This window comes from Eutrema salsugineum, unplaced genomic scaffold, assembly GCF_000478725.1.
Source record: "Eutrema salsugineum unplaced genomic scaffold, Eutsalg1_0 scaffold_9, whole genome shotgun sequence".
Taxonomy (NCBI): domain Eukaryota; kingdom Viridiplantae; phylum Streptophyta; class Magnoliopsida; order Brassicales; family Brassicaceae; genus Eutrema; species Eutrema salsugineum.
This window is the reverse complement of record NW_006256342.1, coordinates 3,246,772-3,263,382: the sequence shown is the minus strand read 5'-3', so window position 1 is coordinate 3,263,382 and position 16,611 is coordinate 3,246,772. Positions and strand designations below refer to the sequence as shown.

The 16,611-nt window shown below is 36.9% G+C and overlaps 4 protein-coding genes across 6 annotated transcripts; 2 read left to right on the top strand and 2 right to left on the bottom strand.

Moving 5' to 3' along the window:
* The first annotated feature begins 36 nt into the window (after positions 1–36).
* On the top strand, positions 37–3,570 carry LOC18009421 (eukaryotic translation initiation factor 2A). The gene is made up of 14 exons (XM_006390521.2): positions 37–148; positions 458–505; positions 588–942; positions 1,048–1,234; positions 1,405–1,639; positions 1,710–1,778; positions 1,893–1,994; positions 2,109–2,149; positions 2,280–2,413; positions 2,635–2,698; positions 2,775–2,871; positions 2,978–3,081; positions 3,195–3,217; positions 3,298–3,570. The coding sequence occupies exons 2-14, from the start codon at positions 475–477 to the stop codon at positions 3,395–3,397; spliced, it is 1,542 nt and encodes a 513-aa protein (XP_006390583.1). The 5' UTR covers positions 37–148; positions 458–474; the 3' UTR covers positions 3,398–3,570.
* Positions 3,571–3,855: 285 nt separating this feature from the next.
* Positions 3,856–5,280, top strand: LOC18009242 (aquaporin TIP3-1). Its single transcript, XM_006390520.2, has 3 exons — positions 3,856–4,175; positions 4,271–4,536; positions 4,745–5,280. The coding sequence occupies exons 1-3, from the start codon at positions 4,034–4,036 to the stop codon at positions 5,132–5,134; spliced, it is 798 nt and encodes a 265-aa protein (XP_006390582.1). The 5' UTR covers positions 3,856–4,033; the 3' UTR covers positions 5,135–5,280.
* On the bottom strand, positions 5,240–8,782 carry LOC18009047 (testis-expressed protein 2). Its single transcript, XM_006390519.2, has 7 exons — positions 8,432–8,782; positions 7,895–8,130; positions 7,155–7,803; positions 6,667–7,039; positions 6,450–6,544; positions 6,077–6,271; positions 5,240–6,004 (listed from the first exon to the last, which is right to left on the bottom strand). The coding sequence occupies exons 1-7, from the start codon at positions 8,633–8,635 to the stop codon at positions 5,417–5,419; spliced, it is 2,340 nt and encodes a 779-aa protein (XP_006390581.1). The 5' UTR covers positions 8,636–8,782; the 3' UTR covers positions 5,240–5,416.
* A 1,906-nt stretch (positions 8,783–10,688) lies between these two features.
* On the bottom strand, positions 10,689–13,785 carry LOC18009337. 3 transcript variants are annotated; one of them, XM_006390518.2, is made up of 6 exons: positions 13,153–13,785; positions 12,224–12,408; positions 11,839–12,073; positions 11,655–11,740; positions 11,432–11,523; positions 10,689–11,334 (listed from the first exon to the last, which is right to left on the bottom strand). In XM_006390518.2, exons 1-6 carry the CDS (start codon positions 13,246–13,248, stop codon positions 11,075–11,077), a joined length of 954 nt encoding a protein of 317 aa, XP_006390580.1. In that variant the 5' UTR covers positions 13,249–13,785; the 3' UTR covers positions 10,689–11,074. The 3 variants fall into 3 exon arrangements, with proteins under 3 accessions (XP_006390580.1, XP_024007875.1, XP_024007878.1); XM_024152107.1 differs by having other exon boundaries at positions 12,224–12,405; XM_024152110.1 differs by having other exon boundaries at positions 12,224–12,402.
* Between the last annotated feature and the right edge of the window lie 2,826 nt (positions 13,786–16,611).

Genomic DNA, 16,611 nt, shown 5'->3' with positions numbered 1-16,611 from the left:
ATATACTTTTAGTAATATGAGTTACCTTCTAGTTTAGCCAGAGGTTTCTAAAGCCTTTCGCTTTAGGGTATCTCATTACACGGTTCAGAGCTAAGCCGGCCACAACAGCGACCGACTTCTCTGCCCGCCGATTGCCGTATCGTTTCAGGTGCCTTCTTCTTCTTCCTCTTCAATTTCAGATTTTCAACTGGAGATGTAGTTTGATCAAAAGTTGGGTACTTTTAATGATGCCAAAATGAATTTTCTTCGATCCAGTAAAGTAATTTAGTGATTTTCGTTTCCTCTGACGCGATTCATGTGTACCTAGTCTGCAAACAGAGTTTAAATTAAATTGATGACGAGGGTTTCAGTAGGAATTTAAGAGCTTTTTGTTGACTTCAGTTTGTAAATTGATATAATCGTCTAACCAGTGTACTAATTCTGAGATTTTTTTCTATTTCATTGATGCATTGATCAGGTGTCTCAAGTAAAGCAATGAGTTCTTCACCGTCGTTGGAGATTCTAGGTAGATATCTCTGAAACTCCATTTTTGTATATTCTGGTGTTATGTTATATTTCTCTTTCTCTAAAGTCACCTTTTTTTGCAGTTAGAGAAGCTGAAGGTTTCTCTGTGTGGAATGGCCCTCCATTCAGCAATGGTCAACCCAGTCTCAAGCTTGAACGAGTTTCATGCTCCAACACGAAGTTCAGCTTAGATGGATCGAAGTTTATGGCAATGAAACCAGATGGAATCATCAGTATCTATGATTCCACTAGCTTGAGAGAAGTGAGGTCATTCACAATAGCAAATGTTACGGCTGCTGAGCTATCTCCGTGCGGGACTTATCTGCAGACCTTTCAGAAACCCTCTACTCCGCAGGAGAAGAACGTCTCTCTTTGGAATACTGAGACAGGAGATCTAGCACACGGTCATTACCAAAAATCCATTACTAAAACTACATGGTAAGCTGGTCTTAGTGCTTAGTTATGTTGTGCGTGGAAATAGATAGTCTTTGTGCTTATTACACTGCTTTTATGATACGGAATATTTCTGTGGTTGCTGTGTAGGCCATCAATTCGCTTCTGTCCTGATGAATCTTCCGCGTGCCGTTTAGCTACAAATGATGTCCAATTCTTTGACCCGAAAGATTTCTCAAAAGGAATAACATCTCGGATCAGAGTTCCTGGCGTAGCGGCATTTGAGCTTTCTAAAACCCCAGCTTCCCATGTTGCTGTGTTTGTTCCAGAAGTAAAGGTGCTTTTTCATTGCTTGGGCTATCATAGTCTGTGTTACTTAATAGTAAAACACACAACTTTTCCATGATCTGTTAATTTTGTTTTCATTTTATAAGCTGCCACCGTCATTTGTGTAATTGTTTCTTCTATGGATAAGCTATTCTGACATCTTGATACCTACATGTATAGGGGAGTCCAGGCAGTGTCCAGATATTTGAATGTGGGAAAGATTCACAGAGTCAGCCACTTGCTCGACGTAGCTTCTTCCGATGTTCCTCTGTGCAGTTTAGTTGGAATCATGGTTCCACTGGACTCTTAGTGGTTGTACAATCAGATGTTGACAAGACCAACCAAAGTTATTATGGGGAAACAAAGCTACACTACCTTACAGTAGATGGCACACACGAAGGCCTAGTTCCATTACGTACGTCCTAAGCTTTTATGTATTCGCTCTTGTGATTTTTGAAAGTACTGACTCTTTGGTGCTTTGACAGGTAAAGAAGGACCAGTTCATGATGTTCAGTGGTCCTTCTCGGGTTCAGAGTTTGCCGTTGTATATGGCTGTATCCTTTTTCAACTCTGTTATGACGACTTATCTGTATGAGTTTATTCGCATCTATATGTTGCTTCTGGTAATTGTTTCTTTAAATTTTGTTTTTCCTTAAGTGTGACTTCAGTTATGCCTGCTTGTGTGACAATCTTTGACAAGAAGTGCAAACCCTTGATGGAACTTGGCGAAGGTCCTTATAACACTCTTCGCTGGAACCCTAAAGGGAGACGTATGATTCTCTAGTCCATCCCTGTTCTCTTTTGTCTTCTCGTTTTTGTTTCTTTCTTAAATAGAAGCTTTGAGTTCATACATGCATTTTTAACTTTGACTTGATGTTCCACAGTTTTATGTGTGGCTGGATTCGGTAACTTACCTGGTGATATGGTAAATGACAATCCACCTTGTGTTCTTCGCAATTTTCGTTTTCCGGTTAACAATTAGTCAGCATTTACATTATACTATCGAAATGATCATCTCTAAATGGTTACTCCGTTGAAATAATTATGAATCACAGGCGTTTTGGGATATTGCCAACAAGAAGCAGCTAGGAAGTAACAAAGCCGAGTGGTCTGTAACAAGTGAATGGTCTCCAGATGGGCTTTATTTCCTGACTGCCTCAACAGCACCAAGACGTCAAATAGACAACGGGTATGTTAAAACTTCTTGCCACATTGTTATGATTCTGTTTGGTATCTGATTCTGTTTTAGTTATGATTCACCAAGCTGCTAAAGCGGTGAAATGAGGCAGCAACAAGCCACTACCTTGGATCCTTTTATCCTACTTTTTTTCTTTTGTAGCTAAATAGAATTGCGATTTCTCATCAATTTTGGACTGTTTGTAATATATGTCGTCTTTCTTTTGACTGAAGGCTTAAAATATTCAACTACGACGGAAAACGTTATTTCAAGAAGAATTTTGAGAGGCTGTACCAGGTTTGTCTCTTTAACAGCTTTGAAAAGGATAATTACAAATTGTCTTACTGATGTGCCATGTTTGTTTTACGGACAGGCTGAATGGAAACCAGAGTCTCCAGACAGGTTCGGTGAGATCAGTGAACTTATCAAGTCAGTTGAATCATTGAAACTCGAAGCGGGCAAATCGCAAGGTCTGGCTGAATCTCATGTTACAACACTTGAAACCTGTGTCTGATAGTGACAAAGCCTTGTAAACTTATCGTGTTCATAATAAACTCTTCTACTTATCCATCTTAGGACAAGGATCAACTCAGAAGAAAGCTGTTGCTCCTACCACTATACAAAAACCCGCTGCATATCGACCTCCGCATGCTAAGCACGCAGCTGCCATTCAAGCCGAGGTACTCTTAATAACTTCTATGATATCACACTGATACTAAACATCGATGTGCTCTGGTCTTCGACTTGGTTCTATGAGAACGTCTCTGATAGTTTCATGATTTGTTAATTGCAGTTGCTCGGAGGAAACCCAGAAGGGTAAGTCTCTATCTTGCAATACGTACATACTTCTTGATAATATCATTCTTGCGTTGATGGATGATCTGATGTTAATACAGAGAGATGAGCAAGGCCGCTCTTAGAAACAAGAAGAAGAGGGAGAAGAAGAAAGCGGCCGCGGCCGAGGCTGCTGCAGCTTCTGGGGCTAACAACGCCTGATTGTATTAAGTCACAATCCCAGATGCTATCAAATTGAATGGAGATTACAGTTTTGAGATTATCAGATTGGTAATAAAGATTCTATAGAAGTGGCAGAAACCGTTATGTAAACCGCTATTTTTTTGTTCAAAAGGTTTTTGATATCAATACATATAGCCAACGGTCATGTTTTTCATATAGTGTGATAGTAAAACTCCGATTAATCTGCGTTAAACCACATAATCTTGTCTGTTTTCCCAACTCTAGAAAATTCCTTCTTGTTTACATACATGGCACACATGCATGCATAGACAACACAACACATACACGCACATAAACACGTACGCGACGACATGTAATTTATATATCTCGAACCTTTTAAGGTTGGTCCAAAAACTTACCAAGAAGAGATAAGGAGACAGAGGGAATTAATGATAAAAACGAACACGAATTCTTAAGAAAACGAAGATTGAAGTCACGGTTAAGTAAAATGCATGCAAATTAAAGCTACGTGTCCATCTCAAGACACTCAAGTCTCACATCTGTCCCTCTTTACTTCGACTTCGCTTATTTTTGGCTTCTTTTAAAACTCTCTCTGTCTTCCCACTTCTATCTTTCTTCTCAAGCATCCATTTCAATTCGGAGTGTTTGATTATAATGGCAACATCAGCTCGTAGAGCGTACGGTTTCGGTAGAGCCGACGAGGCTACACACCCTGACTCCATTAGAGCAACTCTAGCTGAGTTCCTCTCCACTTTTGTCTTCGTCTTCGCAGCTGAAGGCTCTATCCTCTCTCTCGGTTCGCACACGCACCGTTCTGGTTCTATCTTGAATATGTGATGATGTATATGACTTGTGAGTTGCGTTTACATTTTTCTTCTGTGTGTTTCTTAGATAAGTTGTATTGGGATCACGCGGCTCATGCGGGAACAAACACACCAGGAGGACTGGTACTAGTCGCGTTAGCTCATGCGTTTGCTCTGTTCGCTGCTGTTTCAGCAGCCATCAATGTCTCTGGTGGACACGTTAATCCGGCAGTCACTTTTGGTGCTCTTATAGGAGGCAGACTCTCTGCGATCCGTGCCATCTACTACTGGATAGCTCAGCTTCTAGGAGCCATCCTCGCTTGTCTCTTGTTGAGGCTCTCAACAAACGGCTTGGTAACACTAATCAACATCATAAATATATAGATGCGAGCTAGTGTTTTGGATTGGGATCTTTTAGGTATCTTACATCTGAAATAAGAAGGGAACTAGCTAGAATTATATATAAGAGACATGAGTCTCAACAAGCCATTGACAACTAGTTTTGATTGAATGGAAGTCTATTTCAGTGAATAACGACTTACAAGAGTTTGTGTTCATGCAGAGACCAGTGGGTTTCCGTCTAGCATCAGGTGTTGGAGCGGTTAACGGACTCGTGTTAGAGATCATTTTAACATTTGGCTTAGTCTACGTTGTCTACTCGACTTTGATTGATCCAAAACGTGGAAGCCTTGGGATTATAGCGCCGCTTGCGATCGGACTCATAGTTGGAGCAAACACGTTAGTGGGTGGACCGTTCTCTGGTGCATCCATGAATCCAGCTAGAGCCTTTGGCCCAGCATTGGTTGGATGGAGATGGCATGACCATTGGATCTATTGGGTTGGACCATTCATCGGTGGTGCTCTAGCCGCCCTTATATATGAGTATATGGTCATACCTAGTGAGCCTCCTACGCACCACACCCACCAGCCATTGGCTCCTGAAGATTACTAGATGGGTCTTTCTTCATGTCACTGGTTCTGATCTTGTTCTGTCTCAATCTCTTTGTTTGTATGAAATCACTTTGCATAAAATCACTTTTTTCGATGCAACTCTTTGTTTGTAATAACAATAATAAATAATAAAGAAATATTTCGTAATGAGTTCTTTTGATATTTTTACCAAACATATGAACACAGGTAACAATCTCCTAATCTGATTCTCCATATCAGCTTTTTTGTGTCTGAAACCTGGAAAAAAAAGAAACTAAATTTTCTTGATCTATACCCTTGAGTGTCAAGGTCCTCTCATCTTTTCAACAATCTGTCTACTTCTTTCCTCCACGTGACGCTTCTTCTCTTCAAACTTCTCTCCAACTTTCTTCCTAAAATCAAACATCCTCTCTTTTGTTCCCATTTTCTTTCCCTTCGAATTCGAATCATCCTCTTCACTTGAAACAATCGACCTGGACGATGATGACTGAACACTATCCGGAATAATCTCCCCACGATTGCCTCCTCGTGCTATCGTCTCCTGCTTTTCGCTGCTTTCCAGCAGCGGAGTCTTGAGTTCTTCCAAGGATTGCTCACTCTCTACTATAAAAGCTTCGGAATTAGCTGCTGATGGTGCAGCCACAGGTTCATTCTCAATTCTTGGCTTCTCGGGAACGTTGGCAAGTTTCTGCAATTGTTCAGAATTCGGGGGCTTGTCAACTTTAGATTTCGCTTCTGCGGCTTCGAAGCTGTCGTGATCACTAGTCAAGTCTTGATTCAGCCAAATGAATGGAGCGACTTTGCGTTGGACCCAATCATCCTTTTCAGCTATCATCCAAGGAATGGTTACGCTTTCGCAGTTCGGGAGCACCATGACCTCTCGTATCCCCGTCTGCAGAGAATGAGTCTGTGTCTTATATCTAGTTCAAATTCACTAACAAACAAAAGCAGGGCAAGTGTTTACCTTAAACCGGTTGATCAAGAACGTAGCAACCTGGCTGTTTGAGATTTTGTGTTCACCAACAGATGAGACAAGGGCGAATTCAATATCGGGATTGCTTGTGAAGCCAAACCATAGTTGATCAGATGGAGGCGGCTTCATGTGTACACGCAGTGTCCCTCGAAGCGAAGTAACTCCTATTGACAAACTAATTGAAACCTGCAGTTTACAAACAGAGACAATTCAAGATACAACAAGAGCTATGAAAAAGGAGCACCCTTTCAGAGCTATTAATCACACCAGATCCGAAATAGTGAAGCTTAAACACTGGAGACCAAAGAACGCGTCAAGCAACGAAAACTGTCTTGTAGACATAACAGAAGAACGAAGAATTAACCTGGGAAACTTGCTCAACGATGTTCTTCAGAATAGACTTCCACTTGGATCCATTGTTCGAACCTGATTTTGTGCTTTTTGATCCCTTAGATTCATCTGCGTCAAATAAAAAAATGTAGTTTATCATCCTTGCCTCCTTGGTATAAATGCTTCTACGCAGCATGCAAGATCACATAATTAGATGAATACACAAACCATCAGCAGAATACCGTACTGACCAGCTTTATCGCTTCCTCCAGTTTTCACATCTTGTGCATCAACAGTTCCTCCTGGCTGGGGGTCAGTTAATTGCTTTTCAAAATCCGCAAGACCTTCAAGTAGATCTGGAGGAACATCCCCAGCAGAATTTGGCTGCAATTTTCCTTCAGCTATGCCTTTCTGCAGATCTTCCTCTCTGGCATCAACCCGAGTTTCAACTTCAAGTCCCGCACCGCCACTGTATTCAATATCTAATTCGAACGCCCACACACCATTCATCTGCAATGGAAGAATCCTTATACCATGTATATAAGGTGGGAGATTTCCAATGTTTACATCACAGCAGATTAAATCGCCTATGTAGCTGGGAAGTCTCATGTTGGACACCACCCGCTGTTCAACCAAAAAAAAAGGTTAGATTTATTATTAAAAAAAAAAGGGGTTAGATTAAAGCATAAACGCAACCAAATCCTGATTCAGTGAAAGCTTTCATATTCATAGAACAGACCTGGATTCGTTCCTGCACTTGATTCTTTATCCCTGTGTTCTGTTTGACATCAAAAAACAGCCTAGAAATTAGTAAGTTCCACGCCAATGTTCCTTCATCAGCAAAAAACTTGTCTTCTGAGTCTACATCCGAAACATGACTGCCATGGCTCCAAGTACGTGAGAAAACTTGCACATCGGTTTCCTCAGGGATGTTATCTCTCATCATTCTTGCTGGTGTGCTCCTTCCAGAGCTACCGGTAGACTGTGAATCTTGGTAAGGACGGGTTGAAGTCTTCTTGTCTTCACGGTTCGAAGGGGCCGTATTCACTTTAGTTGAATACTTTTTTGAAAACTTCTTCCAGAGTGAACGAACTTTTGATGAGGGACCATCCGTTTTAAGCCCCTTGTCCAATGACTCAAAACTAAACTCAGCTGATGGTTTCATAAACGAAGGATATGCAACATTAAGGGAAGACATGTAGTTTCGAAAATCGTCTTTCAATTTGGTGAGCCAGATAGACCTTTCCTGATCCATGCAAGCAGCAAGACGAAGTGCTTTACACCATGACTCCTTCTCCCAAGAAGTCTCGAGATAGATGTAAAACACCCGGTTTCCCTTGTACAACTCTGAAGTTTTGCTCTCTACTTGGATAGGAAATCTTTTAGCCCTAAGAAAAGATTAAAACAAATGGGTAAGAAGAAACTCAACGACAATTTTCGAAAACGGATTAGTGAAATTAACCTTAAAAGATCAAGTACCATTTCCTTGTCGGGAGTTCAGACCCTGAAACAGCATCAACCGAGCAACCTTTCAAAGTAATAATAGTCTGAGTGTTATTTGTCTCTGATAAGATCAGCTTATGGTCTTTGATGCGAGCAAATTTCCTAACTGGATGTACATCCAAGAGGTCTTTCTTCTTTTTTTGCTCTTTTGGTAGCTTTTCCTTCATCCATTCCTTTAAACTTTCATCCAACTCCAAAACCCAAATCACTCCCTAAGATATAGATCAAATGAATGATATCAAAAAGCTTTGATCACAGAGATCTAGAAATGAAGAAACTGATCAGGATTACCACCAAAGCAAAGACACATTTCTTCAGTGGAAGCTCGATTAAACAACGAAATCAAAAATTAGGGATTCTCTACTTCAACGTAAGATACTCAATCCTCGAAACTAGACAACAATTGACGGGTTTCGTAGAGGTTTCCAATGCAGGAAACACAATGTTCACTAAGGAACTAGCGAGAAAGCAGAAAACCTTTAAACAAAACCCAGGAGGCATAAGATCGATCACCTGTTTGTTGAGACTGAGAGCACTGGACTGGGGAGGATCAAACTCCGTGAGTGCTGGATCAGAACCCGTACTCGATTCCTGGCGATTTCTCTTCCGATTCAATCGATTCAGAAGATACAAAAACCCCGCTAATTCCGCCGTCACGATGGTAAGAATCCCCAGCAAAAATCCGGTAACGAAGACGAAAATCGCAAAGGAAACCATCTCCGGGAAGCCAACAAGTTTATCGATTTCCAGTTATCGGAGAAGATTTCTTGCCAAGGAATCAAGAAGAGAAGAAGACGCGTAACGGTGTGTAGTTCATGGTCACTTGAGAAACGAGGAGAGAAAGGAAAAGTGAACCAATCGGATAATTGATAGATACTCGCAATTCCAGCCAAATATTTTGATTTTTTTTAATTAAAAAAACACCACTATTAAATGAGTATATCCTGCTTAGAAAGGAAAAGAAAAGAAAAGAAAAATTAAAATCCTGTTTGAGAAAATTTTGACCCAACTGGAAAAAAATCATATTTCAAATATATATATTTAGGTGAAGTAGAGAATTTTTTGTTTACTGATTTCAGTTTTAGGTTTTTTTTTGGGTCAGAGTTTCAGTTTTATTTATTTTACAAAAAATTAGTATTGATTTTCAGATTTATTTTATGTTTTTTTGTCGTCAGAATTAGTTTATGTTATTTATTTTAATTGGGCAATAGTTTAGTTTTTGCTACCTATAATATATGAAAATCTACATAGAGGGTGTTATTCAATCATGAATTTGAAATGAATTTTCTATGTTTTATAATCTTCTAGATTTAAAAATTGATATCAGTTTGATGGATTCATTTGTTTAGATTCTAAAATCTCTGCAATATACACTGGATTTTGATTCTAATAATTTACTCATAAAACTCTATTAGAATTGATTTGAAATGACTTAATGTACAAAAATTTAAAAATTATTTAGTTTTGAATAACACTGGATTTTAATGAAAGATTTGAAATCTTTATTGAATAACACCAAACTTTAAAACCTTTTAAATATGATTTACAAAAGAACCAATAACACTTGATTTTAAAACATTATTTAGAATCATTAGTTGAATAATAGTGGATTGTGGTTGGATTTAAATTCTATTAAAAACCATGATTGAATAACACCCCCATAAACTCATTTGAAATCTTTTAACATAAAAATTTCACATTTGTTTTACATGAAAATTCTAAATAAAAAGGTAAAGAGAATAAAATGGAAAAAGCATGTCACTTTGAAGGAGATTGCGTCATGGAAATCATTTTATGCAATCCGTCTGAATATTTTGACAAGTGATTCGATGTTTTTAAAAGTTTTAAACACTCTCTCATTCAAGCTTCCTCCTCTATATGAATGAGAGAGATGAATTTAACACTGTCACTAAAGGAACACATGTATCATGCATACAAATCCACCCTAAACCTGAAAAAAGTTCTGTATCTTTCTAAGATTCGTCACATAAACATCTAATTTTCATCTCATTAACTGACTGAGACAGAGTATTTACGCATGCTACCGAACTAACTATACTACTGATATACATAATCAAAAACATAAGGGTTTGAAATGTATTTTTAAATAGATGGCTACAGATACGACACCAATCAAAACTAAAGTCATCAACAAAATAACATAACCACTTTGTTGGTACCAAAAACATATTTCTATAATTTATATATTATTTACCACTAAGAAATGCTCTACATCCATAGGGACAAATCCATATCATGAGAATCCTTTTTAAAAAATAACAGTCATACAAATTTATATCATTATACAAGAAATCAGAGGCTATCTCAAATTTTGTTTAAGAGTAAACACTTTTTTACCGGTTTTTCAACAATAATATATCACCGACTATTTATGGCCAGTCTATTAGCAGACTTAAACCAAACAACTTCTCTTATAATATTGGACTCTCTAGGTAACTTTGTTGAACTAGAAAGTTTGACTGTTTCGGTCTGATCTATGTCTTTGAAGTTCCAATTTGACTCAAGTCTTCATTCGTTGAAGAATAAGTCAGAATATATCAATTCTTGAATCAAGTTCAATTAGCTGATGAGAGCACGTAGAAAAAAAGTATCCAAATAATGTAACTACACATGGGAAAGAACAAAAAAATCATCATCGCACATTGAACACTAATTAAAAAATCTAGAAAACAAACAAAAGCACATATCAAATCTACCAAAAAGTGTATTCTTCTTCCTCTCTTACCGACATACAAGAAAGACAGATTTTTTATATATTTGGAAAGAAAAGTACATAACAGAGTCCTCTGTTCACAGCTCCATTAAGAAAAGGGAAAAAACAGACAGAAACAAAGAAAATAGAGAAGTACAAGAGTAAGGAACTTCATTTACATGGTCTCACTCAAGAAAAAACTTTCTTGTTTTCTCATCACCTTAACACCAAAACAAAAAGAAAAGAAAAAAAAAAAACTTATGTTTTCTTCTTAGTAACTTCCATGGCTTGCAAAAGGAGAGAAAACTCCAGGATGGCAGTTGCTACCTAAAACAACACAACGAGCCAGAAAGAGGAGGGAGCTTGAAACAACAAAGAACAAGTTCAGGGTTAAGAGTTTTTCAAGGTTTGGAGACAGGGCAAGTAAGAGGACCCGATTGATCTTAGAAGCTCGGGTTTACGAAGTAGTTAAAGTCATGGTGATCAACATTTAGCTGTTTCAGCCATGAATCCGCAGCGCTCAGAAGATAAACCAACCGATCCTGGTCAAATCCTGTCTTTCCCCAAAGATCTCCTTGCATTTTGTAAGTAGCTACACCAAATGGAGGCAATGGGATTCTCTTGTTTATAATGGGTTCCTCCTCACAACACAATGTTCCTGCTCTGCATTTGTTGTTGCTATGATCTCCTTCCACCACATTATCTGCAGCTTTCAAACACCGTTAAAAACAAAACACAAATGGTGCTTGCTTCTACCTCACTGAGATATGGTTTCTAGGAAAACTACTGATCATACATACCTTGAAAAGACGAAGATAAAGTATGATAAGTTAGGAAGCATGTAGTCAAATCTTTCTCGTTCTTGCAGGCTGGGATGTGATAAATCGGGTACCTAATTCATCAAGTCATTACACTTGTCAATGCAAATGTTGACGACGCAAAACATAAACTAAATGCATACACAAAAGATATATCTTAACCAAAACATGAAGAGTTTGTATTAACAAACGACTAATGACTTACCACGCAACAGCCATCCAACTAGCAGGAGACAAGTCGACACTTCTTAAGGTCATGAGTCCCGGAAATTTCTCCGCCAATTCGTTTATCTGGAGAAGAATCAAGTACAGTATCTTTGCTTCAAAACTAAAGCTCATAAGAAGAGAGGAGAGTGCATTTACTAAGATATGAAGGAAGAGTAGGTAACCTTGTCGGTTAATGGAACCCGCTTGTAGGGAGGATCTCTTTCGATGTACTTAAAGTCAAGGAAACCAAGTTTATCTCGCAGAAGTAGAGTACCATCCGCATCAAACACCGAATCTTCAGAGACAGCATCCCATGTTTTGCTAGAATCATTGCTCATTGACCTTGACAACAACTTCTCGCTCTCACTATCGCTCCAACAATCGCTACTCTCAGATTCAGCCGCCTCATTCTGGTTCCTGAAACACCAAAAGCAGTCAGCACAGAAACAAGAAACCCTGCGCATCAGACATTTAGAGACCTCTGCCCTAAACACATCCATTGTCAAACAAACCACAAAGACAACAGATGGTTAATGAATGTTTTAGAATCAAAATTGGATAAGTAACCTGGAAATCACAGCGTGTTTGTTAGTGTGGATTTGGATGGCAGATAGATAGGGGACATAATATTGCATAACGGTTTCTCCATTGTTTAAATCAACCTGTGATCCAAAGCCATACGCGCTCAGCTCATCGTAACAGTCCCAGAGATCACCAAGCCTGAAAAACTCCATCTCCTCCTTTCCCTGCTGCTGCCACAAATAGTTAAGATCACTCACACAGCTCCGCAAACAGCACTTAGAATCCAATGTTTTAGCAGCTTATATAATGTCATTTAACTCCTAATTACCCCCAAAAGTAACTGTTGTTAAGCTGTTCAGATCGTTTCAAGCAGCTCTGCAACAACATGATCTTAAGTTTTAAGACCAAACATGGTCTTTGTGCAAAACTATAGATTAACATGTATTGAGCAAATAAAGCTCTTAATCCATAATCGCAGACATAAACCATGATTACTGAGCAAATATACAGCCCTCTAATGATACAGACAGATCCAGATGATTCAACCTAACCTCAGTACTTAGCAATTGGATTATTGAATATAATAATATTTATATTCAGTACAAGCAATTCTGTCGCACGTTTCCACGTGGTAATATATAATCCATGAAATGATGTGACCATTAAAAAGATAGATTTCTCAGATTAATTTTTCCGTGATGGTCCATGGACCATGCAATTATTGTCCTTATTGCCAATTTCATCTGAAAACACACCAAATCATTAAAATATTGCAAGTTCTAGGTTGTCTGATACATCACCCTTGATTAAAAATTAAAGACCTTTTTGCAAAATAATCTGTTGGTTAGAGACGAGATTTGAGGAGAAAACAATTCAAATAGCTTTTTAAAAAAAAAACGATTATCTGAGAATTAAGACCATAATTATCCCCAAATCCAGGATTTCAAAGAGAAGAAGAAGAGGAAAAAAAGTACCTGAGGAAGAGAGAATGAAGGAGGTTTAGGAGTGACTCCTAAGAGAAATCTCTCTAGATTCGAACGGCCTTTTGTTGAAGAACACCACCACCACATTCTCTTCTTCTTCTTCTTCTTCTTCTTCTTTCTGATTTCAGATCTTTATCCGTATACTCGAGTCTACGAAATTGAACACAAAGTTTGGAAATTTAATAATTTCTGGTCTTCTCTCATTAATAGCAACACTTAATCCCAATATGGTAGCTTTCTAATTCCCAACATAACTCTCTTTCCTTTTAATCCCTTCTGTGAATCCCAACACCAGATTCTTCCCCAAAAACTTCTTTTAAGTACCCTCTTAAAAAAAAACACCCCACCAAAGAATGGAACAGAGTCTGGGTATTTCAAAAACAAAAAAATCCAAACTTTCGATTAAGCCTTTAAAGAAAATGAGGAATCAGAAACTGGGTTTTTTCTGGAAATTTGGTCAAAATTTACTCTTTTAAATTTCGTGAAATCGTCAGCTGAAAATGGGGGATATATAAACTGAAGTAGAAAGATGAATAGAGCTTTCTGAGTAGGATTGCTTTGTATTAATGGAAGAAGAAAACGAAGAGGACGAAACGCTTCTCACTTTCTCTCTCTTTCACTCACTCTGATCCTTTTTATTTAGTATGTAATTAATTTCCCCCTTATTATTTCTAAAAACCCAACCCCCCCAGTGTGTATGAAACTGAAGACTTTTGTTGATCTTCTTTTCTTTTTTTGTTTCTTCTAACGATTAAAATAATAAATTAAATATCTAGCTAGAATTAAAAAGAAGATTGCGATATTTATTATACAAATAATTAATCTTTATATATTACTATACCAAAAGTTTACAAAATGTAGACATGATTACGTCGTTACAACACCAAAATCCCAGTCACGTTGCAAAAGAGAAAAAAAGTATATTTTTCGTTTTATTTGTCTATATTGAAATATGCTCATAACCTTCTGCATCTATATGTTTCTTTTCGAAGATAATTAACTAAAAATGGATTAAATGTAACTTTGGAGATCACGAGGACGTTAGACATAACAACTAAATTTACTATTTTTATTAGAATTAAAGCCATAAATAAGATTTTTATGTTTTCTCGTAAGTTTTATTCTTGACGTAAAATATCAGTGTTTTTTTATGAATCAATGTTCTTGTTAAGAAACTGTAAAGACACAAATCTAAAAACGGAAAGAGATTATAATATGCTGTTTGGTCTCTGCTCTTTTTCAACAAATGTTAATGATTAATTGAGGTAGAGAGTTTAAAGAGAGTTATAGCCTTATAGGTGGTTAATAGCTATAGGTAACTCTTTACAGTTTACACTGAAAGAAATTAGAGTTTCTGAAGCTCCTAGTCAATAAAATCAATACTGGTAAAAAATCACTTAAGTATTACTCAAACGTACCAAAAACAAATATCCAAAAAATCTGAAAATTCCATTCCATTAGCTAACCCTCGTGGTTGATAAGTAATAATAACTCGACCACCGATTTTTTTTTTGTTTGTATGTTAACGATAGCAGGATGAATTATTAAAACACAAATTATATTTTTTGAACATGTGGAATATCATAACTTTCCAACGACTAAGCTCTAATTGTTGCCCAAAAAAAAGCTCTAATTTATACGAGAACATCTAGCGCTCCATGTCATTGAACATGAAATATGTGTATCATATAGGACGCAACACTTCTCGACACAGTACAAAATGTTGTCATTGTTATCATGATTTATCATGCAAGATTGTTTGGATAATGTATTGTAGGATTGTTCGCATCAATGTGGCTTTTGCAGAAAATCGACAAATGGCTGACCCAGCTAGCTATATATCTAAATTCTGGACATGTATACTCTTACTCCCATACTACAAATTAAAAAAATATATATATAGTATATGATGAGATAGAGCAAATTAAACGACTTGAAAAGTCTATTTCTTCAAGATCATGTGACACTGATCCTCGTCTTTTCTAAAGTGCATGTTTATTTACATTCATGAGGTGGACAATCTTCAACTATTTTAAGAAGCAACAGCAGAATAACAATATCGAAAAATATGCACAAATATCTACGATAGCTAATAGGTGAGAAGCTAAATGGAGATTTGTAATTATAAAAATCGACCTCAAAAAAAAAAAACCGCCTCTTCCTAGATCTACATGAAAATTCTCACAACCAAAATTCCACCATTGAACCACTACGTTGTTGTTCACAAATAATTTATACAATAAAAAATCTAACTTTAGTAATAAATACTTTGCATCGAATTTTAAAACCCAAAACTTCCTTTATCGAATATCTCCGAATAGTCAAAAACCCAGTTTTATTTTTAGCAGTCAAAACATAACAATAGTTAAATTTTTTAGAATTTTTGTACTATATTAGATCTCTTAAAAATCTATTGCTTTTTTTTCTAACTGTGTTCTATCTACAAATTTGATTAATTTTATTTTTGAAAAAGTTAGCTATTTTATCAAGAAGTACACTAATTGTATGAAAATCAATATTATTTGAAACGTAAAATTATACCTTAAAAAATATATTTGCAAAATGGAAAGACTAATAATACATTGTTATATACGTTTTTTTTTCAGACATCATATAGAGTGTTTATCAGTTTGTTTTTATACCTATGTACTTCCGAGAATTAGCTATTATTTGACTAAAATTAAGAAAAACAACAACTATATATGACTGTGAACCAATATTGTTATTATTATTAAACCAAAAAAATATAGAGGAAAAGAGAAGAATCTGAACACTCAACACTCAAGTGTGTGCTGTCGGAGCACTGGACTTCTTGTTTGACGCGTGTTTGCCAAAACTGCGTCAGTCTCTCGCGTTTTGCATCTTTTTTTTGTGTTGTTTTTTGTTCAGATTTATTCTTGTCTTTAAAATTTGAGTTTGGCATTATCCATAGTGTAGTTAGCAAATACTAGACTCTTGTTAAGTGTGTGGTATACATTTACGTAATGGTGGTCATGAAAGTAATCGCAGATAAATAAATTAATTAAAAATAGAGCACTACGTATATAGATGTATAGCATCTAATCAAAATATTAAGGATAATGATCAAGTTGAATTCTAAAAGCGCTTAGCATTTTCTCTTCTTTTTTTTGTTTGTGAAAAGGTTTTTTCCTATCAAGGATTTGAATTAAAAGTAATGTTTCTGAAAAGAGTTTACACGTGTGGAAAGTGGACTGTTTCTTCGTTTTTTGGCTCAGGAAAGTGGTTAGTTTAGATAAAGTCACGTGCCATATAATTTGTCGTTTCCTCATCACACTACTCCGACTCGCGACGTCGCCAACGCTATGAAGTTTATTGTCCTCTAATTTATAATTTATAATGGTTGTTGTACTGTAGTGAAATTGTGATAGAGACTGATAGATAGTTATGTGTTGGACCGTGTGATGCGACGAATATGGTTTTATCTTACGG

Excerpts from the sequence above, each read along its gene's own strand:
- LOC18009421 (XM_006390521.2), top strand. The coding sequence starts at position 475 with ATGAGTTCTTCACCGTCGTTGGAGATTCTAG. Across the intron at positions 2,150-2,279 it reads GTAACTTACCTGGTGATATG|GCGTTTTGGGATATTGCCAA; the intron begins GTAAATGACAAT and ends TATGAATCACAG. Across the intron at positions 3,218-3,297 it reads CTCGGAGGAAACCCAGAAGG|AGAGATGAGCAAGGCCGCTC; the intron begins GTAAGTCTCTAT and ends ATGTTAATACAG.
- LOC18009047 (XM_006390519.2), bottom strand. The coding sequence starts at position 8,635 with ATGGTTTCCTTTGCGATTTTCGTCTTCGTTACCGGATTTTTGCTGGGG. Across the intron at positions 8,131-8,431 it reads CTCTCAGTCTCAACAAACAG|GGAGTGATTTGGGTTTTGGA; the intron begins GTGATCGATCTT and ends TCTATATCTTAG. Across the intron at positions 6,545-6,666 it reads TGGAGGAAGCGATAAAGCTG|ATGAATCTAAGGGATCAAAA; the intron begins GTCAGTACGGTA and ends TATTTGACGCAG.
- LOC18009337 (XM_006390518.2), bottom strand. The coding sequence starts at position 13,248 with ATGTGGTGGTGGTGTTCTTCAACAAAAGGCCGTTCGAATCTAGAGAGA. Across the intron at positions 12,074-12,223 it reads AAACACGCTGTGATTTCCAG|GAACCAGAATGAGGCGGCTG; the intron begins GTTACTTATCCA and ends TTGGTGTTTCAG. Across the intron at positions 11,741-11,838 it reads GGGTTCCATTAACCGACAAG|ATAAACGAATTGGCGGAGAA; the intron begins GTTACCTACTCT and ends ATTCTTCTCCAG.
- LOC18009242 (XM_006390520.2), top strand. The coding sequence starts at position 4,034 with ATGGCAACATCAGCTCGTAGAGCGTACGGTTTCGGTAGAGCCGACGAG. Across the intron at positions 4,176-4,270 it reads AGGCTCTATCCTCTCTCTCG|ATAAGTTGTATTGGGATCAC; the intron begins GTTCGCACACGC and ends TGTGTTTCTTAG. Across the intron at positions 4,537-4,744 it reads GGCTCTCAACAAACGGCTTG|AGACCAGTGGGTTTCCGTCT; the intron begins GTAACACTAATC and ends GTGTTCATGCAG.